Source organism: Onychostruthus taczanowskii, unplaced genomic scaffold (assembly GCF_017590055.1).
Source record: "Onychostruthus taczanowskii isolate IOZ18803 unplaced genomic scaffold, ASM1759005v1 scaffold52, whole genome shotgun sequence".
In the NCBI taxonomy this organism is placed as follows: Eukaryota; Metazoa; Chordata; class Aves; order Passeriformes; family Passeridae; genus Onychostruthus; species Onychostruthus taczanowskii.
In genome coordinates this window covers 946,541-969,975 of record NW_024502791.1, presented here as the reverse complement: position 1 = coordinate 969,975, position 23,435 = coordinate 946,541, and the positions used below count along the sequence as shown (strand labels likewise).

Genomic DNA, 23,435 nt, shown 5'->3' with positions numbered 1-23,435 from the left:
GATCTTCAGAGTAAGTCTGATCTCTCATGGAACCAGATGTTTTGTTATCTCCAAATTAGCCATGGACTTCATCTTGCACAGGGGAAGGGCTTCATTTCGCCATCTATCATGTTTCTGGAATCCTTACTTTCCAGTTCACACAGCACCAATCATGCTTCCGAGTCTTTTCACAACTGAATTTTTACTAGTGTATCACATGTCTGGCAGGCATTTTTGGGAATGAGAAAGGGGAACAAGTATTAATAAAGAGGAACACACACACCTTCACCTCTTGAGAGATTACTGATATGATACTGATATTCATGCAATAATGCAAAGAATAACATCCCTGTGAATGACTGATTCTGGACAAAAATATATCCTTTTAGTTTCAACAAAGCTCTTCAAAAATGAGGGTAATATAGCTATGATACCAGACAACCAAAAAAAAAGAAAAAAAAAAAATTACATTCAGTTACTGTGTTGGACAAGTTCTGGATAGTGGTTTTTTCAACCCTTGCAATGACACTAGGGACCTAACTCATGATGAATACAACTCTTCATCTACATGCGATTGTTTCCTCTTGATACAATCAGAACAGATGAAAACCAGATGCTGGGGGTCTAGTTTGATGGGATTTTGGTTTTAGAGATTTTTGCACAACAAAAATCATTCAGCTTTTTGTGGAGCTTAAAAACATTCTCTTCTCAAGAGGTATAAATCAATAATACATTGCACACTAGCAAAAGACAACAGCACTGCCATACACACAGGTCTATGAATCTTTCCATTCAGGTTTTTTTCATGTGCATTGGAAGAAGATATTATATGCCCTCGTATTTATGCAAGGTAAATACACAATGACAAATAAGAAGTCAGAATGTTTCAATGTTTCTCTAATATTTTTGTATGTGTTATAAAATATTTAAAAAACCAATCAACTTGCTTTAAAAATTGCATCGAGAGAAGTAAAAAAGTAAAGCACTACAAGTTAAAATGTTTCAAAACAGATGCTGACACATAGAAGTTTCCTCTGCGTACACTAAACTCTGTTCAGAAACTTGAAACTGAGACAATGGATAACAAAGAGAAACCAGCAGCAGACTAACTTCTAGGAAAACACATCTGTATTTTTGTTTGTGCCAGATTCATAAGACCAGTGCTGCAAGAGCTCCTTTGGTTCTCCTAGGCTCTTACCTCCAGAACTAAGTCAAGTAATAGGGTCATAATTCAAAAGTCAATCCCAGTTCTTCTACCTGAATCCATTTTGACATTCGACATTTAACTCAAAATCAAATCATATTTGTGCAAATTAAACTGAGGTCTCCTTTCCATAAAGGACCTTGCCTTATTCTCTCAGAAGAGGCACTGTCGCAGAAATGACAATTACTGCACATCTTCCTAATTATTTTTGAAGCAGCAAAAGTAAGTGAAACATTTTCTTTATTGCAATAATGGATATTACCAACTTTTTAGATTTATAATTTAAATATTTAAATAATTTAACAGTAATAATTTAATAATGGTCTGCCACATGAACAGTGACAAAATGCTTCTGGTATTCATGTTCAACTACATGTTACAGAAAACACCAACCACATGCCAAAATTTCTTCTCTTGCCACATGTTATTTTACATGCAACAAAAGCAGGTTTTTTTCCACCAGCATTTCTCTACTTGTTTTAGAGAGTTTAATAGTTTTACATTCCTGTCAACTACCAGTTAATTTACTGATAGAAAGGTTTCTGTTATTGTCAAATGAAATTTACTCTGCCAATACTGCTATTAGATGCTTCATTCTTTCATTCTGATTTTCTATGTAGAAACCATGAAATATATTAATTTTCAGGACTTGTAAAACTCTCTCAGATTCGTGGGCAAGCAAGAATCACATTCAGGCAAGGGTCATTCATTTTTAAGCAATCTGGAACTTGTACTTTGAATTTTAGTCCTTATGGCATGACAGGCCTCTCAAACACTGCATGAATGGAAGCAAGGTGGAATGTATCTGACCCTTCAGACCAATAGGTCCATGGTCCTCTGTAACCACTACTACTCACAGTGTTGTCTTCATTGACAAAATTTCTGTGACCAGAAGTGAACACTCCCATGTCAGTTCCTCACTGCTAGTGCTCTGGAAACCTTGAGATAAAGACTGTAGAAGAAAGACAGACTTAAAAGCCAGAAGTTTAGGGAGGAGATCATAAATACTTTGCCTGTCTGAAAGAAAGCTAGAACAATCACATCCAAAGTGACTCAAAGACAGGGACAAAATTGTCTTCTTCCTTTAGAGCAAGTAAAGGGAAAGAGAACATGCCAGTGAAGAGAAGAATGAATGACAGATACAGAACTGGATATAGAAAAATACCCAGCCTCCTTTATTCTTCAGTGGCTGAGTAAGATGTACTTGTTTCTTGGACAACTTTACCTCCAATTTTCACATGAGCGGAATAGCTGGCTTAATTTTCAAAATTAAGTGTTTCAAATCCACATGTGAGCAGAGAGTTGTAAGAACGGAAAAGAAAGATAGTAAAATTATTTAAGTTCAAACAAGAGAAATATTTTTTTTACAAAACCACCAAAATTCTGTATATAAAGTATGATTTTTTATACTGGCAAATAATCTTTTTTTTTTTCCTGCAGAAATTTGGACAATAAATTTTTGCATATATTTGAAAAAGAAAACTGAAGTTTAAAAATCAATGAAAGATCTTACTTGCAGTGCACTAAACTTTCTTAGCAAGCTATATTAACTCAGTTGTGACACATATAAAACTGGAATGCAGGACAGCATTTTACTTTCCCTGGTCAGACTGACCCAGCCTTCTCCTTCCCTGAGCCCTTCTAAAAAATGCCAGCTGTGGGGAGGAAAGTGAAAGATAAAACTGTCTGACAAGACACTGGAAACGTTTAAAAGCACACCAAACATTTTGTTGTCAAAATCTTTCAAAGGAAGTGATTTAATTCACATTAATTTCAAAATGCCACAAAGCAACAACCTTATTTGACAAAATCATGCTGCACTCTTGCCACAGAACTAATAGACGGAAGGTTACATAACCAGTAAGTTATCTAAGAAACCTTTAATTGGAAAAAAAAACCCCAAAAAACAACTTAAATTTCACATTATAAGAGACAACCAATCATTTCCTTATTAAAAAAAAAAAAAAAGTTTCCCTGTAAAGCAATCATCATTATAATAAATATAAAAAATATGATATTGCGTAAAAAAAAAAAATATGCATTTTGGAGAAATCCAAACACTAGTGTTGTAGTTTTAGTAAAATGATACATTCTTTATTAAAGTTTTTAATGCACAACAGCAAGTAGCCATGGAACTCCCATAAAAATGAGGTCTCATAATTTAACAAAGACCAAAATCAGATCAAAACCTGACAATACTGTAATCTATTGTTAGCACTAAATGCTCAGTTCTAAGACTTTAATTGCAACTACATGTGAAGCTCTGAGACTTAAGACTGGCAGTCTTTATTCAGCAGGCATGGACAAGGAGAGCACATTTTATACATGTTGGTGTGTATAAATCATTGTTTGCTAGCCTAGCTCTAAGCACAAAAAAACCCCCTACATATAACTGCAAGACTCCTTCTTTCCTTCTGCATGTACCTAGGAAAATTTATAGATACACAAAGACACATATATATACACACGAAACACAAGCAAAGAATTCTGCAGAGGAAAAGATGGAAGAAATGCTTTTCCCTCTAACTTCCATGCTTTCTTACTGATAAAAATGCCGATCCTTTTCTTTTTTTCCTTTTCTTAATGGAAGGAACTGTAAACAGCACTTCAGGCCAACAGAACTTTGCCAAGCACTATGTACAGACACATTTTCTGCAAGTTCAGAACCACCACACAAAATCTGCAGAAAGACAGCATGGCAACATAGGCCTTCATCTGAAGTGGAGACAGACACTTCAGAATACTGTGATTAAAAGTAGGTTATAATTACTACACATGCAGAAGTACGGTTCAAAAACACCTTCTCCCCAGGTTTAAAACAAACACACACAGATTTCAAGAAACAACCAAGAGATGATGCACTTAAAATAGTCATATGTGTTTACAAATTCAAGTTGCTGCTTGGTGGAAACTTGATTTCTGCAACATGTCCCCAAGATACAATCTAATGCTAAAACTTATCCTGCGGTAGGTCTACTTTCCAATTACTAGAAGTAAGCATACAAGGCATATAATTAGTTATGACACTGGGACAGGCATACATGTTTCAACACAGACAGAGCTCTGAACAAAGTTTTTGGCAGTATATGACAGAAGACTTAAATTGAAAGCTCAAAGGCAGGGTATAGCGTATTATAGAAAAAAAAAATAAACCACCCTGTAACTTAAAAAGTTCTCACACCAAATGATTTTTAAAGGTATGAGCATATTCAGCTGAAACACCCTTCATAAGCAGGAGAGAAAAAAAATATTGCCCTGAAGCACCAAAATAGGCTATATTACAAATTAAGAAAAAGAAACTCAATCCTTTGAATGGTTTCTTTTCTTTCAGTGAAAGGGTGTAATTCTTCCCTAAAGACTACATTATGACAAAACATTTATATAAATCAAAGAAGATTTCTTTAATGACTGTGGGTATGGGATCTTAAATCTGGGATGAAACACCAAATTCTATCAATTCTAAAATAAATTAGGCAAGGATTATACAAGTAGTACTTATTTTGGCATTAGAAAAGAAAAAAAAAAGAAAAGAGAAATGAACATTACTGTCAAAGACGTATCATCAACATGCTTTCAAGCAGCAGTTTGGAAGAGCCTTTAGCGCTAACTTCAGAATAAGTGAGCTCTGAGAAGCTCAATTAGGTATCTAGTTTCTAAATATTTTCGTTTAAGCAACCAACAAGACACCAAATGAGATATAATGGCAATGTCCATATGGATTAACCTTATGGATGTCTTGTTTGATTCTACAGAAAGAATTAGACTTCAGCTAGTTTAAATAAGCTTCCTCAGATGTTTGAAAGGGTCTTTTTCCTCTGCCATGTTCCCTACAAACGAGTACTTTAAAGGTCTTTTTTTAACAGGTTGGCCATGATTACAGTTTTTGTAACAGGAAACAATGAATCTGTGTCTTTAAAAGAAATTTAAAGTCCATAAATTTGTGATGCAGATATCTTGGAAAGTACATCTTAAGCTAAAACAATAGTAAATAATAGGCTTTTCCAGACTGAAATTAAGTTAGTATTTTCATAAGACACAGCAATTTTTTAGTGTTTTCTATGTTTATAAAACAGATTACATATTCTCAATACACAAACAAACCAGATAATCAATATCTATATCTAGTTTATCTTATAGAACATAAGAGCACAACATCTTTAATTTCACACCCTCAGACAAACTTGGAGCAAAAAAGCACACTAGAATGAATGTAGTGATGCTACGTCCATCCTCTCAAATTAACCTTACTTAGAGAGCTGATGCAGCACTGTTGGCAGAAATATTTCTTTTGTCAGCATATACCATGTTCTATCTAAACAAAATCTGACAAAAACTCTCTCTTCCCTGCTTTGGATACCTAACAAAAAACCTGGCCCTTGCCAAGTACTTGGAAACAGTGTGCCTGTGATGTCACACATTATGTTCATATGAGGAAAGAAATGAATTTTTCAAAGATATGAAGAGCACACAGTATCAGCTGCCTATTCCTTCTGAAGCTGAAAGAGTTAAATGTTGTTCGTTAACTACAAATGTGGTAATAGGGCTAACACAGCACTTAAGATTAAACCACACCAGCCTTCCTCAGTTAAAACTAGTACTTTCGTATCGTCCAAGAAACAGTTTACTTAACAACCTGCACAGTATCTGGGTGGGCCCCATTCAGCATTAGTTCAATTCATGAATATAACAAGAAGCACAATAACTTAATTTTGCGGAAGCAAGAAGCAAAGTTGGCAGCATGTGGGTACGCCCAAAAGTATCAACTTGTGTTAGCCTTCTCTAAATTGTGTCTGCCTCAGCAACTAGACCTTTACTTCTCAGTCTTACAAACAAAACAATAGTTTTCAAAAAGTAGCTTCATCTCAAGAGGTAGAAAGACTATCTTGCATACTTTGTGGGCATTGATCCTACATTCAAAAGACACTGGTGTATTTCAAGTCCTATAAGTAAGTAACAGCATAATGCTAGTATGAATAAATACAAAGATACTACAATTCAGTGCCACACCAGAGCTACAGTGCACCTCAGGAAAACACATAATAACATAAAGCATTGCACTAATAAACCAGACAGTTTTTGCTAAGAAAGGCTGGGCCAAATGATCTGTGAGGTTCCTTACAACCCAGTGTTCTGTGACTATAAAGTTCATTCATAGATTTTTGTCTATTTAAGACAGACTTTTATTTTTCAAACACTACCAGATACTACAGAATTACATTCTTATTCACATTTTCTTTCTTCACAATCAACATATGCTACAGATGATAGTATTATGCAGACCATACATTTAATGACATGTATTCAGTTGAGTGGTTTTTAACTCTGCAGTTATCACTTAGAATAAAATTGCTCCCCTATTTCAGTTCTTACAAGTTGCCACACTAGAAATATTACTGGACTTCTGTTCAAAACAATGCTTTTTCCTCAGTTCTATGAGGTTTTGGATAATTAGCATGGTGACTCAGATACTAATCATGGACTGCCTGTCTTTAGCATGACATTAAAAAAGCCTCTTGAAAATAATATACCATGATTCAACCTACCATGATCCCTTCAGAACACAGTGTTAATACCACGGCCCTACTGTTTTCCAGCTCTTATAATTATGAATGGACACTAAACTCATGAAAGCTGAAGGCAAAACACTCATGAATACTAGAAAACAATACATAAAGACAGGACCATCAGGTGACCAGGATACAATCAGGGTGTATGAGTTAGTTTGTGGCACACATCACCTCGACTTACCAGCACTGAAAGTAAGGTAAACTCCATATAGTCAGGATAGGACAAATGACTACAAGTACAAATGACTTTTTCAAGTCAATGTGAGATCTGGTACTGACTGCCTTGCTGAGGGGGAATCTCTTTCACCAGTTCATTCTATTAAATAAACTCCAGATGAAGTTTGTTCACTCCTGAACTCACAATATATACCATGTTTCTTTATGAGTAAGGTCCTAGAATGATACCTGGCTTAGGTCTATGACACAAGTTTGTAACATATTCTTGAAATTTTGTGATGAAATTTCAATAAGCTTGATAAGAGACACTTTTAAGTACTAAGGGCCAACAATGAGTATAGGACAAACCATCTAACAAAGCACTCAGTACTTTCCCTGAAATTATCTAATATCTCAAAGTCACCAACCTTGTCTGAAATCAATTTCAGTAACACCTGTCTCCCTTTGCATACCTATCCCCTTGACTGGCAATAGTGCAGTTACATGAATGGTAGTAAAAGAAGTTATCTGTTAAGTAGCACGGCATAATTTCAGCTGAGCTTCCATTATCCTTCACATAACTTATTAACCTCTATGCTTTTTCCCACTGTGGCACAACATCTTGTCAAAATATTTCCCATTATTTTATGTGTAGTCTCTGTTTTAAATATTCATTTTCCCAAAACTATCTTACTAGGAACAATAAGTTCCTAAAATTTTCACAATCCTGAAGCTTTTTCACAGAAAATACAGAGATACTTTCTATAACACAACAAAAACTAACCAAACATACAGCATATGAAAACATTCTCACAACAATATAAATCTTAGTGTATTTCAATGTACCTTTATAACAGCAATAGAATCCAGGAAAAAAGGAATGAATATCCTCTCTTGCAAACCACTGTAATGCCGGATCAGTTTTGGTTATTCTTCTTTTATAATACATTAAAAAGGCATAATGTTTTCAATTTTATGAAATATTGCCATCATAAATGGAAGTCATCCGATTGCTTAAAGAAGAGGAGATCCTGAAATTAGGCAAAAATCTACAAGGATTCTTTTACAAATCCCATTCAACAGTGCTTTCAAGACAAAATATCCACAAGAGCTGCCCCTTCATGGAATTAGAGAGATATCAGAGGCTTGGTTGTTAGCAGGTCTCATTGTCATTACTATAATATAAAAATTTTTAAAAATATATATACATTATATAGATATATATATATAAAAATAATATATTATCTATATTATATATAATAATATATTATATTATATGTATACATCTATTATATATATATTTTTATATATATAATATACTGTATTATATAATACTATAAGACACAGGATCACAATACTGGCTTTGGTTTAAGTAACAACTATGGAAACATATTGTAATCACAGAATAAGATAACTCTATATCTCAAAGAAAACTCAGTGAGAAGGCTGAGAAAGAGGGTTTACAATAAACAGAACAGATAAGGAAGCTGGAGAATAATGAAAATTAAATAAGAAATGCAAAACTCCAAACAGAAACCAGTGTTTGCTGGAATTTATTCCTAAGATTAAAGGGATAGTTGGTTTCCCTTTCAACAGTGCAGTCATTTCAACACATGCAGTCACAGACAATTTTTAGAATTTATGCATATCTTACTTTTACTCAAGAACAAGAACTAGCCAAAAAGCTTTCCTGGTAGCAGGATCAAAATCACAAAATTGATTGGTAAGGTTGGAAGGGACCACCAAAGAGGTCATGTGCTCTAACCTGCCTGCTCAAGGATGGTCATCTCAGAGCACATGGCACAGATTTGTATCCTGATGGTTCTGGAATATCTCCAATAGGCAGACTCCATAACATTGCCCATAACATGGGCAATCTCTGCCAATGCTCAGTCACTGCACAGTAAAGAATTTCTTCCTCATGTTCAGGTAGAACCTCCTGCGCATCAGTTTCTGCTTATTTCCCCTTGTCCTATTCCTAGTCAGCACCAAGCAGGGCCTGAATCCACAATTTTGACAGCCTCCCTTCAGACACTTGTATGCATCGATAAGGTCCCCACACAGACGTCCCTTCTCAAGGCTGAACAGGCCCAGCTCCCTCAGCCTTTCCTGATAAACAGATGCTCCAATCCCCATCTTTGCCACCCTCCACTGGACCTGCTCCAGCAGCTCCATGTCTCTCTTGCACTGAAGATCCCAGACCTGGATGCAGAGCCCCAGACGTGGGGGGAATATCTGAATGCATATATGTACTGCGTGCATACAATCTATATGAGTATAGGTATGTATTTTTTGTGTATATTTATATACATAATGAATTTATAAGGAAACACTGTGTATCCAATTACCATAATGTATTGTATCGATACATACATACACACACAAAAGAGGACAGTTGCAGCAGAATTTCTGAACGTTTTTCCTTCCACTCCATCTGCAGCTCATCTTTCTATACTGGCCACCAGTCAGTTTATAACAAAGTATTAAACTGCTTTTTGAAATAAATTTGCATTAAATTTAAACATCAAATCAAAATCATTATTTCAATATGCAAAACAAAGAAACATACATATCTAGTACTAGCAGGGCCCTCTGTCAATGAGTCTGAAATGTGCTAGCCACACTGGAACACACTTGGGAGTCTTAAGGAGATGAGACAGGAATTTCTAAGGCAGTAACAAGCAAAAGGGAGACACCAGGGAAATATCTCAAAGAAATTTAGGGGTGTTCTTACTTGGACAACAATCCTGCTCAAGTGCCTCCACGCCAATGCGTGCATTATGGGCAGCAAACAGGAGAAGCTGGAAGCCACTGTGCTGCTAGAAAGTTATGACCAAGATGCCATTCCTGAAACTTGGTGGGAATGAATCCCATTACTGGACCCTCTGGCAAACTTCCCTCAGGGACAAGGATGCAGAACAGAGCTGGCAGATCTTTATTAAAGTCTTTCACAGAGCATAAGACCTAGCAATCCCCAGGAACAAGAATTCAGACAAAGAAGGCAAGAGATGGTATGGCAGAATAGGGAAAGCTTGATCAAATGAAAGGGCAGGAAGGAAATGCAGTGGCAGTGAGGCAGGAACAGGTCTTCTTCCTGGGAAGAGCACTTGGGTGCTTCCTAGTTGTAGAGACGGGGTAAAGAAGACTGAGGCAAAAGTGCAGCTCTCCTTGGCCAGGCACATGAAGAATCACAAAGGCTTCTACAGGTATTTTAACCAGAATGGGAAGGTCAAAGCAGGTATACTCATTCTGATAAGCAAGCTGGAAAACTGGTAGCAATGGATGAGGAGAAGGCTGAGATGCTCAACAACTTTTTGCCTCAAGTCTTTACTGGCAACCTCTCTTCTTACACTTCTTGAGTGAATGGATCTCACAAGAGGGACGTGGGAGCAAAGATCCTCCCTCTGCAAGAGAAGATCAGGTTTGTGACCATCTGAGGAACACAATCATGCACAATTCTATAGGACCTGATGAAACATATCCCATAGTGATGAGGAAATTGACTGATGCAGTTTCTGAGCCACTCTACATATCTGAAAAGTCACGACAGTCAGAGGAAGTCTCAGGTGACTAGGAAGGGCAAAACATTGAACCCATGTTTAAAGTCCAGAAAGGAGGACCCTGGCAATGCCTGACCTGTCATCTTCCCTCTCTGCCTGGGAAGATCATGGAACAGATCAGTCCAGAAGCTCTGCTAAGGCACATGGAGCACAGGAAGGTGATTTTCAAGATAACCTGCACTACTCCATCAAGGGGAAATCTTGCCTGACCAACCCAGTGGCGCTGGGTTGACTGCATCATTGCACAAGGGAAGACCAATGGATGTAATAAGGCCTCTGACACTATTTCCCACAGTATCCTTTTCCGTAAATTGAAGAGATACGGATTTGGTGGATGGACCGTTTGGTGGATAGAGTGGATAAGGTGAATAAGGTGGATGATTGCATTCAGAGGGTAGTGGTCAATGGCTCAGCATTCCAATGGACACCAGTGACAAGTGGTGTCCCTCAAGAGACTGTACTGGGACCAGTGTTATTTAATGTCTTCATTCACTAAATCAATGATTTCAATCAATGGCACACACAGGGGAATCGGGTGCATCGCCAGCAAGTTTGATGATGATACCAAGTCAAGTGGTGTGATTGATGCACCTGAAGGCCAAGATAACAAGCAGAGGGTCCTGGACAAGCTCAAGGAACAAGTCAATGGCGATCTCATGAGGTTCAGCAAGAGCAAAGTGCTGCACCTGGATCAGGGCAAGCCCTGGTACGAAAACAGGCTGGAGAATTAAGGAAAGAGAGCAGCCTTGAGGAGAGTGACTATGGAAGAAAAGATGGACATAAACTAGCAATGTGTGCTTGTATTCCAAGAAACCAGTTGTATTCTGGGCTGCAGCCAATGCAGCATGGCCAGCAGGGCCAGAGAGGGGATTCTGCCCCTCTGCTCTGCTGAGGCCCCACCTGCAGAGCTGCATCCAGCTCTGGGGTCCCAGCACAGTATGGACATGTTGGACCGCAGCTGTTGGAGCATGTCCAGAGAAGGGCCAACGAGGCCCTTCATTATAAGGATGGAGCATCTCTCCTATGAAGAAAGGCTGATAGAATTAGGATAGATCAGCCTGGGGAAGACAAGGCACCACCTAATTGTGGCCTTCCAATACCTGAAGGGAGCTTACAAGAAAGATTGAGAGAGACTTCTCACAAAGAAATGTTAGAGGAATGGCTTCTAAATGAAAGGTTTAGATTAGGTATTAAAGTGAAATTCTTTACTGTAAGAGTAGTGAGGCACTGGAACAGCTTGGCAATTTGTGGATGTCCTACCCCTGAAAGTGTTCAAGGCCAGGTTGGATGGGGTTTTGAGCAATCTGGTCTACTGAGAGGTGTTCCTGCCCATGTTGGGTGGGGGGGAAAGGTTGGAACTAGAAAACTTCAGAGTCCCTTCCAACCCAAACAATTCTGTGATTTTATGATTTTGCTTGTTATGAGCTAAATGTGTGTTCCTTTGTTATAAACTTTCCATAACAGGAGCAAAAACAATCCTAAAAACTGACTGAATAAAACTGAAGTCTGAATAGCTGTATCCTTCACATTCTTGAGACTTAACTCTATAAAAGGTGAGGACAAGAGTAGCTCCCTTCACTCCACCACTCAGAGAGTTTCTCTCTTTCAACTGTTTGATCTACTGTAATTAGATTCTTCGTGAGTGTGGCAACTGCTACATGAGAAGAGTGTTTTTTTTTTGACTCTCCATGTTTGACAATGGGAAGACTGCCTCTGTGTTCCACAGGTTTATCTAACAGACTCACAAATCCTCTATAGAGCCTAGAGGCTTCCAAATACTGCATGGAACTCACAAATTATACAAAACTCATCCCACCATACTTCCCACATCTGTGAATCATTTAGCAGGAAAAGTATCATTAAATTCCACATACAAGTAACATGTGAGAACAGGAAAGTTGTGCACAGTTGGAAAGACACAAGCCTCTTGTCCTGCTGCTAGGGTGACCAGAGATAGAAGCCTGACAGGTTCTTCTAGCATTATGTTATCAGTCTCACCCACCTCCTTCCCTGCTGTCACCAGCATCACAGAGCCTATTATTCATCTCTTATTTTTAAAAGACCACTACTAGAGTATTCACAAAGGCTGTCCATCAATCTACAGGAGACAGAGAACAGTTTCTTCCCATTTTCTAACCCCCAAGCCAAATTACAAAGAACCAATAGATCACACCCATCCCTGCTACTGTCAAACTGACCCCATCATTGCAAAAGCGTCTGCTCAGAAACTGAAGAAATTCTTGCTTATGAAGAATCATTTGATATCACAAATCCCTTAAGTATACCAGCTGATAAATAAAATAAAAATTGATACACAAACTGATATACAAACTAGTATGAGTTACATGTAGATAAGAGGAGGTAGAGAAGATTGTAACCTACTTTCCAATGGCAAAAGTTAATAAATAAGCATAGTTTAAGTAAACTAATAGAAACCTTTAAATCACACATCACTTATCTGGTATTACTTTGTGTACCTACTTCACTTTCTTTCTGTCTTACCATATGAATGACATTAGCTTAGACTTAAATTCACTTAGAAGCTTTTAGTTATATAATGTACATGATTTTACACATTGCTTTTTAGTATTTCCATGAAAGTGAGAGGAAAATCTTAATGCCAGTTTGTGTACTGAAAAACATAAATTACTCAGCCTCTCCACATTGCTTATATAATCACTTAGCCAACTGGCTTGTAGTGTCATTTATTTTGATCAGGCATATTTCACGCAATATCAGAAACAAGGTATCTTCAAAAGCTGGCTCAAAAGACAGCTGCTAACTGAAATACAGTCATAGCCTAGCAGAAAAGTCGAAAGTTTCCACTTTTACTTACACAGTATTTGCTTTTTTCCCCCCAATTCTTTGCATCACTATCAGAACAGCAAAACACTTTCCAAAATGCTCTCTAGGATTCTGTACAGAATCTCATTCTGGAGAGCTAAATATTATCAGTAGACTTTTAGAAGCATATAATTGGCATCAGAGCAGTATAAAAACACTGCTCAATTGCTCTGTAGACTATAAATTACTATCCATAATAATAACTTTTCAAACATACAGATGGGGTATATGCCCATTGGATTAGTTTTAGTAATATACCTGCAACTGCACAGTGAGATGAATAAAAAAACCCATCTTTAATAAAACTGGCACACTGCCATAACAAAGTCAATGGAGTTAGGCCAGTAAGAGTCTATCAAAACAACTACAAAAGCAATTGCTTAGCAATGAAATTTTACATGCCTTAACAGTAAAGGGTAAAAAATCACTTTCAAGAAAATATTTCCCTTAGTTCAAAAATGGCACTAATCAGGGGTTCCAAATTAATTTATGTTAAATTTATTATACCTCAATTCACTTTCAAAGCAGTTTTATTGCAAAAAAAAGTCACCAGGCTAGTTACAGAAAAGAGATGTGGTTTATCATGCTGAGCACATCCTTCTAAATGTCAAACGCTACATTTCAACAGGAAAATTTTTTTGATTCCTAACTGGCCCTTTCATCTTTGATTTGGAAACCATGTAGTAAGTTTTAGACTCATCAAAGCTAAAATCAGTCTAGTAATGAAAGGATCTTTTAAACTAAGGGCACTTTTATATTTGTTCCAGATCATGTCTCAAGATTTTTGTCATTTAAATATTTGTCAAATTCAAATCACAAAATACAAAAGCTTCTCTTCTAATTTCATGAAAGTGGAATTAAGTATCAGCATTACAAATGTTTCCAGTGTTTGAACAAGAAAAATAAAAATACTATTTTTGCTGAATTTTCTCTTGAACATATTTTTCTTTGGATGCACTTGTTCTACAATAAGCTATTATACTGATGGTCACTCTGGATTCTATGTTCTGAATTAAAGCAAACGGTGCAGTCAGGCTTTACTTTTTTAATATCAAAACTAGAAAGCACAGAATTCCTATTAATATACTATAACCTCTCATACTTTCAGATTATGTTAATCTAAAATGTTTATCTGAAATAAGGACGTTTTAAAGAATTTTCCTATAGACCACTAGATTTATAATCTTCAAGATCCTCTTAGCATGCTATGAAAAGTGCAAAGGAGGTGACTACACTTTATTCAACAGATTCCTAAAACTTTAACTCCACTACTTTCAGTGGCTGTACTCCCACTTCCAACCTTGCTGTGAATAGGAGCAATATGAGACCCTAATGTTCTACACACAACAAAGAATTATTAAAATTGTAACTGAACTATAAATCTATAGGATTAATTTTGATTTCACCAAAATCTCCTTATAAAAGTCATATGAAATTATACATAATATTGTTATAATGCTACTGATAAAAATATAACTAAAATGCATTCTAAAAGTTCAACTCTGGGGAAGCCAGGAATAAGCATGCATTTTTTGCTATTATATAAGCTGAGAGCTCAGAGTTCAGTTAGATTAGGTTAACAGGGTAAGATGGGCCTCCAGACACTTCAGAATCAAAATGTATTGAACATGGCACTGGACTAAAGGGAGGGCATGCTTCAGCAGAATGAGGAACTTGTGTCACAGCTAGTAATTTTGGCTCTTTAGGTAGCAAATGTAAAATAAACTACTTAGATGAACCTAGATATTCTCAGCCAAATTTATGCCTCAGAAAAGACCATGACAATGCTTTTACAAAATCAAGATTGAAATTTTGAGTTTACTAGGAGGAATATTTCAAAATACACTGCAATTAGTATTTGCAATTTTTTTTTTCAAGTAATGTGACAGATTTGCAGGTTTTGATCCAAAAACAAGTAAGTAGAAACCACAGTCATAAGGTGTATTATTGAAAGTAATTTCAAGTACACTTTAGCCTGGCAACTTAAAAAAGTGAAAAGCAACACATTTTTAAATCATAGAAAACTTTTTTTTTTTTTTTTGGTAAATGGCACTTAAATGAAAATAACATGATTGACAAGTACCTTGCAAGCAAGCCCAACACTTAGTGCAAATCCATCTCTTTAACGTTTTAAGAGAAATTCCTTCACAACTGTTTGTCTTTGCAATAACTCCTACAAAGCTCATTAGTGCCAGCCTTGGTTCATCCCCCATGTTGTGCATTTATCTCCGGGATGCATTATCAACATGTGGCACATGTCCTTGACATGCACAGAAGAGTTACACCCCAGGACAGCAGCATGCATGACAATAGTGTTGACTCTTACTCCTTTATGGTTGCTGGGATGTAACCGAGAAATCTAATAACTGTGACAGTAGGCCTTTAGGTTTCTCCTTGCCTTTCCAGACAGTGAAGCTGCACAGACACTAATGAAAGGTTAAATGAATAGGAATAGCTGACAAGAGGTACAATAAAGAAGGGACTTGGTAATCCACAGACACTGAGCAGAGATCCTTGGCTCAAGCCGAGAAAGGACAGCACATCGTCAAGTCACAATATTTAAAACAGCTTGCTATACACAGAGGCTTTTGTGTCTGGGTACATGTCTGGCTTTGGAAGAAAAAAAAAGATACTGAAAAGAAATTTCAGCATGGGGCACTTTGGCAAATGTCAGGTCACAAAGAGGGAAAAATGTTTTTTGTTTGCTGTTACATATTTGTATTTAACAGTAAAGAGCATTGACTAGGAGCACAAATGAAAATTTCCAAAATAATACATATTTGACAAATATAATAAAGTTGCAACACTAATTCAGTGTAATTCCAGCTGACAGCATGACGGGTGTTGTACATACACCCAGTTTCTTTTACAGCTGATAACAGTTATTAATATGCTTTGCATAGCCTTTAAAACTTCCCATAGCTGAAGATTTTCTGACAGGCCTAGCTTCTACAGTTTTATATGCAGCAGATTGGTAGACCTAACCAACTGCAATACTCTCCGAAAACATAGCTGAACTTCCAGACAGTGCACCAGACCATGGTGACTTAAAAACTTCAGTGGTTAACTTATGGCATTTTGATTTCACTTGGCTCGTGACTTACAGATCAGCATTATGAACATTCTGCTTTTCATAATGAAAAAATAATTGCAATGCCCGGTGTGGTTTTAAAACTTCTCTAGCTTTTTATTGTTTTCTACAAAAATGTGATTTACGTACATAGTAGGACATTTAAAAAAAATTAAAGAAAAAGAAAGAACTCTCGAAAGTAAGAAATCAGAAGCAAATCTGATTGTTACCTGAATTTGTGTGAGCTTTTTTTACATAAAATATTTCAAGAGAAAAGTACTGAAATAGATTCTGCAGATGAAAAGAATTCTCTCAAAATCCTTGATTTACCTGGAATAAAAAATGTATTTACGTATCTATCTGGAGTATAAAATATACATATTTATAATGTGTGGTGAGAGTATTATGGGAAAATTCTAAATGAGAGAACCTCTTTGAAAAACCACATTAAATTACAGCTGAACTCCTAAGTGTACTAAGATTCTAATAATCAACAAATAAAGGGTTTTACTAGCACAGCACATAAAGAGAGCTACTGTATGAGAGATAAAGGAGACAAATCTGGTACTTTATCTCACTGGATAATATAATTTACTGAAAAGATAAATAAGTTTGTCCAAAGTAATACTTATAAAAGCTGCCATATGAATACTAAGCATCAATTATGATCAATGCATTTTTAGAAAAGATATGTCAGAATTTAGGTGGGATGAAACTGACACAGAATACAAGGTTTAAACAGATGCTTTTTATTAAGGCAAATTAAATACTATTCTTCTAAATTAAGTAAAAATTCCTGGCTAGATTAGGAAGTGACACATATTTCCAAAATGGCAGATGTACTCTATTTGTTTTGTATTTTATGAGGAACCTTGTGTATTTCCAGATATGTACATTTTTTTTCCTAATGCATACTAATAGTAAACATTAAATCAAATTAAATCACTAAATAAGAAGTTCTGTGCAAACCTGCAGACTGAGAGTCAGGACTCTCATTAAACAACATTGAGCGATGAAAAGACTTCACATTCTAGTGACAGTGTCCAAAGTGCAAAAGGGAAAGGGACACTGCCAGAAACGCCCATCTCTGAGACGAAAGAAAAATAAATTTGGTTTTTGTACAAAATCCAATGTTTTACTTGGACTTGTTTTAATGTAATTGCTTTGCTGTTGGTCATTTCTGCTTTGTTTGAAATTCACAAGATCTGCAGTCAGCCACAAATCCTACTGACATACACAGATACATAACACAGAATAAAGCCACCTCAAAGTCTAATTTCTAGACCTTTGGCTCTGGGGGAAAAAAAAAAAAAAAAAAAAAAAAAAAAAAAAAAAAAAAAAAAAAAAAAAAAAAAAAAAAAGGTAGTAATCAGCCTTCCCTTATTCAGAATATTTTTCCCCTTTTTCTTACCTATGGCATATCTAATAAAATCCAGAAGCTCCCTCTAGCTCTCCAGAGGAGCTTAACTGACCAATGATCCTTTACAGTTCCTTTCCATTTTCAAAAGCAATACTGAGAGAAAGTGAGAGCAGTATTTCCCTTACATAATACATGTTCTTGTTTCCATTCAGTGTTTTTAATTCTGCAACTTGAAAGGATGTGGATTGTATGTGAGAACATCTGCTGTGAAATACAGAAAGTTAAATACTGCTTACTCTTGTGCAGCATACTAAAGACCCTCTTAATCATTTCCAACTTACACTTTATTTACCAAATTCTGGTTTGAAATCTTACATTGTTTGACAACCTAGCCATGTATGCATTGAAAAACACACACACATACCCACACAGACAAACACACCTCCATTCCACCTTCCAATTACCAAGTGCAAAATCATGTAAAGAAACCTGACAGATAATACTATAGCCCCATTTAGATGCCAGATTTTAAGTACAGAATGTTAGTTAAAATCAATCTGTTGGCATACACTGGTTTTCCAGAAAACCAGTAATGCCAGTGGTAATTTGCTGACTGTATTTTCACCTGCCATAATATTTACACATACCATTTGTAATGGCTTTTATTGTTTAATCTCCACTACATTTCAGTATTGGATACTACAGAATTACAGTTATTTAGCAGGCTATAAATAATGTAGTTGGCATGTGCAATTGATATTTAAAATGTCTTACAACAACTGTAAAAGCCTCATTACAGACTAGCAAATAATTTCTAACAAGCAAGTTCAACTGACAAACACCAAAGCAAACCTGCAGTCTATGCTGCAAGCATGTTTGTTTTTTTTTAAATGATACACATTTAATGCAGTGTGCAATGGACCATCGGTACAAACTTTATTAAATGAGAAAGCAAAGTTCCAAAGTAATAAGATCATTGTGAAGTTTTTGAAAATAAAACTGTAGTATTAAAAATAAAAGGAATTCTCAGTAACAACAGAAAGAATAGCTTACTTTCCCCTCCCCCCTCTATGAGCTAGTGTCCAATTTCTTCTTTTCTGAACAGCTGTATTATCCAACTTAAGTTGCTCTGCTAATTTCAGTCCCACAAGGACTAACTTGGAAGGCAAAAAAGTACTAGAAAAGATCAATTTGCTGGGAAAGATCAAATGAGAAAACTGTGGGGACAGCACCAGGTCATAGTATGAAGAACTAAGCAGACCTGTTCTTCATTAACTTAAGCTCTCTTGGGATGCCACACACTACCTGTCCATAGGCTTATTGAACCGCCTAACCCTCATCTCTGTACCATTCTTCTGGGCCCAAGTGAATCACATCCTGCTGCTGACAAGTTAGCAGGGGACTGCGGCTGCAACATGAAAGTACTTTTCTTTCTTGTCTAAATCAGGCAGATTTTTGAAAAGAGGACACAGCACTGACTCGTGACATGGCAAGATGAAATGAGAGGTCTGGGCTGGTCTTCGAGCTGTGTAGATAAAAGTAATCAAATGACACTCCTGGAATGCAAATTGGCATTCTTGACTGCAGCAATTGCACAACCATGAAACATCTCTGACAGCAAGCAAGATTAGGACAAAATGTTATGTAAAGCACTGAACTCAAAAACTCACTAGAAAATTCAAACTGTAACATTTACATTTTAATATAGCAAGAGCCATCTCTGCTTTTGTCTCTTTACTTTGCTTACTGCAATTGCATACTTGTCTTTCTCAAATGCCTCAAAAATAAAAATGTAACACGATTAAAGGCACAGATCTGCTCATAAAAGTTTTTTTTTTTTCCCTAAAATGTCACACTGTTGTATTTTTTTACAAAACAGTGTACCAAGGTGTCGCCCTGATTTTGTAAGACTTTGTTAAGCCTTCTGATGTTTACATTCTTTCAACAAACTTTCTCACACACAGTTCTGTAAATAACCTATGTTTCGCATTCTTTCATGGAGGTGGAGAGAATTGATGGACCCTTGGTCTGTCCAGTGGCATTGGAGAGGTGGCACTGTAACCCTCCAATCCATTGTCACCTTTGGAAAACTATAAATGTTCGAAACAGAAAATAAAGTTCTTCTTTTTTGTTCCCCTCGAGAGCAGTAGTGTCTGTGTCATCATTTCGTGCCTTATCACAACACCAAGGCAGGGTCTTTCTATTACAAGTGCAAGATGTGTGCTTAAGAAACATTTTCACAATCCCAAACCTTAAAGGGAGTTTCAAAATTTGCTCATAACAAATAGTTTATCATTTACACTGAAGCTTTTCTACATGTAGATCAGGTAAAGATGAGTCATTTAAAATATTTTGCAAGCTTTAAAATTCACATGCTTTAGGATTTTAAAGCAGAACATACACAGTTGGCTTATTAATACTAGACAGTTTAAAATGAAACTACAGTGTATCAGAGAGCACATATGCCCCATTAAATTTCAGATTAAAAAATCCTGCCATTTTTAAGGGCAAAGAAAGTTCCACATACTTTTGCAGGAACTTGGTATTCTTGTGCAGATATGCTGGTCAGGCTTATTAAATATTACTGTCTGAAATGAACTCAGTAATTAAACTGTGAACAATTGTACTCTGAAACTACGACAAAAATGCTACTCATTTTATAATTTGTCTATGGAAATGGGTTATAATACAGAGGGGAAAATGGAATATAGTGAGAAATATAAACCCACTTCCACTAAAAAGTATTTAAACAACTACTACATACAGATTAAGAAATAAGTAATATTCTGCTTTGATTTCATACTTTAAAAATAGCTTCAAATAATTTTAATCGTCAGACACACAAAAAAGACACTCATTGCCACTTTAATCCTGGGTACACCAGATTACTACATGATGTCTTTTGTGCATCAATTTTACAACAGCTTGACTCTAGGGTAAATGGGAACCATCATAAATCGCATGCTGCTTTCAAAACCACTTTAATTTCTGTCAGTGTTACTGTAACCACAGTCCTGGGCATATGCTGCTTTTTTCCCCCCTCCTTTTTTCTTTTTTTTTTTCCTTTTTTTTTTTCCCTTGTTGTCTACATTTGACAGTTGCATCTCCTACACTCCAATCGTGGCTTTGATCACTGGAACAAGACATGTCATGTTACGGAGAGAAGGGAAAAACACAAACCTTCCATCGTAAACTCCATTCACACAGACATTCTCTATCTATAGTTTGAGTACTGTATATACACACATACATACACGTATGCACGCAGAAGCATACACGTATATAAGAAGATAGAGATATAGATATATATGCACACTTGTGTGTCTGCACGTACATATGCATGTGTACATTAAAGGCACACAAGACAGCTCTATAACATCCCTGGAGTGAGGTGACAAAAGCTGACTGAAAGCAGAGCAGTAGTCAAACAGCGATTGGAAACATACTACTTCATTGAATATGGGATGATCACCGTTCAGCTGAGGTCGACCCATGTGTTTAGGTGAACAGTTATCATTCTGCATGCTAAGTGTAGACACGGCTTAAATGAGCTTGTCTTTCCCAGCTGCATAACCCGTCCTCAAATCACAACCAAGACAAACGGACTTCAGTCAAATGAATGCCACTTCGACTTTTAATTTTTAAATTAAAAGCCCAAACCCTGCTTTGCAAAACCCTTACTGTAAAGGAGACGTGCATGTACACAGCACATGAAATAAGCAGTAAAACCTTGCTCAAAGTTGGTTTTTGAGGGGCTCCCCCTTCCCCTTTACAGTTAGGGCATCAGCATAACTCTCCAAGTTCTGTTAGCAGTCGCTGATTGGAGAAGTGCAAACTGCAAGCACATGCACAAGAAAAGAGTTTCGGAGGGAAGGTGGATTTACACCCCTGTCTCCCTGCCGCAGGCGATGTTTCACACGCGAACACAGAGCTCCTTCCCGCTCTCAAAGGTTACCTCTGCATTGTGTGCAAACCGTACTCATTTCCGAGCAGAAGGTGGTGGCCAAAATAGATCAGAGCACCGTACGTCCGACTCAACCCCACTCCACCTTCACTCTCCCTCCCTCCCTCCATCCATCCGCAAACACTTTTTTTACACTAACTCCTCATCTTTAGTGAAAGGAAGGAGGAGGAAAAAACCATGTGGCCATCCCATTTCAACCCCCCAAACTCACTTAAAGTTTAGCGCAACCTCTTAGACATTTGTTTTCCCCCAGTCCACGCAGCACAAAGCTGATTTATTTATTATCTCCCTACTTCGCCTTGCCTGGCTGCTTGTTTCTTTGAAGGCTGAAACACACCGATAGCAAGCAGGGCTGCTTGTGTTACTGCACCATTTATTAATCAAATCAAACCAAAGTAAAGGCTAGAATGAAAACGAAAGGCTGCTGGAAACTTCTTACCATCTCTGCATGCTGGTTGTCAAGTGCACCCCCTGTCTCTCGATCTCCTCTCAGCGGCAGTGCCTGCACCCTTCCTTTTAGCTCTGGGCTCTCAGCAATACACTCTCTCCCTTTCCCCCCTTCCCTTTCTCCTTCCCACCACCCCCCCTCCCCCCCCCAAGGTGATTTGAACTAAAAATGGAGATTTAAAAAAAAAACACTTTCCCCCTTAAAAAGAATAAGAAATAAATAAAACACCAAAACAAAACAAAATCCCGCACCACTAACTAACACACACAGAAAAAGAAAGGAAAAAAAAAAAAAAAAAAAAAAAAAAGAAAGAAAAAAGAAAAAAAAAAAAAGAAAAGCAGCAGCTGAAGCAGCAGCGACAGTGTCTTTCTCTCCCCTCCCCGCCCCCCCCACACTCTATCTCTGACTCTCGAAACTTCAGCCCCCAAAGTTCAGCCCGAGGAGTAGGGAGAAAGAAAGAGAAAGAGCTTTCAGCGGAGAGCTGGAAGTGATGGGAGGAGGGACCCAGGTTCGGGTCAGAGCCTCCACAGGTTGGTTTGTTGTTGTTGGGATCTTTGGCTGGGGAAGGGGAGGTGGCGGGGGGAGGCTGCGAGCGGGTCCGAGAGGGCAGCGCCGCTTCTTTCTAACCCCGCGCTCTGGGCGAGGGCGGCAGGCAGGGAGGCCGAGAGGGTTATTTTTTTCACACACACACACCCCCGACTGCTCTTTCCCCTTCCCTCTGCCTGCTCCCTCCCCCGCAAACTTTCTGTGCCAGGCGGGGGCCCGGGGGCCGCGGCAGAGGCCGCCCGCGCCCAGCTGTCAAAAACACCCAGCGACCGCCGCCAACTTTGTGGCGAGGGCGGCCGGCGGCGCCGCGCGGGGCTGCCGCGCCTCTGCCTCCTCTGCCCCCTTTCGCCTTCCCGTCCTCCGCCCTGCTGCTCCTCGAGCGGCTGCAGTCCCTCCCGCTGCTTCTCCTCTTCCTTATCGGCTCCAGGCGCTGCTGGAGCGAGCGAGAGGGAAGGCGGCAATGCGAAAGAAAGCTGGAGGGAGGGCTGAGAGGGGGCAGAGAGACGGCGGAAAATGGAGCATAGCCCAGAGGAGGGGGTAAGGAGCCGGAGGGGAAGAGGGTTAGAAAGGAAGGGAAAAGTTAGGCAAAGTTTTTGCTCGTGGTGCCGGTTTCCCGCTTCCCACCCATTGCTCCATCAGCTCCCAGGGCTCGGCGGCGGCGGCGGCGGCTGCTGCTCGGTGTGGGATCTGAGGAAATATTTTGTAAAAGGGTGGGATTTTTTTTTTTTTCCTGGGGA

At 37.9% G+C, this 23,435-nt stretch overlaps 1 protein-coding gene across 1 annotated transcript in view; it reads right to left on the bottom strand.

Moving 5' to 3' along the window:
• BNC2 (basonuclin 2) overlaps nucleotides 1–23,356 on the bottom strand; it is a 324,625-nt gene extending 301,269 nt beyond the window's left edge. Inside the window, exon 1 of the mRNA XM_041416559.1 lies at nucleotides 23,323–23,356. Within this exon, the coding sequence (XP_041272493.1) occupies nucleotides 23,323–23,334 (12 nt within the window). The 5' untranslated portion in view covers nucleotides 23,335–23,356. The remainder of the gene's footprint in view (nucleotides 1–23,322) is intronic.
• Between the last annotated feature and the right edge of the window lie 79 nt (nucleotides 23,357–23,435).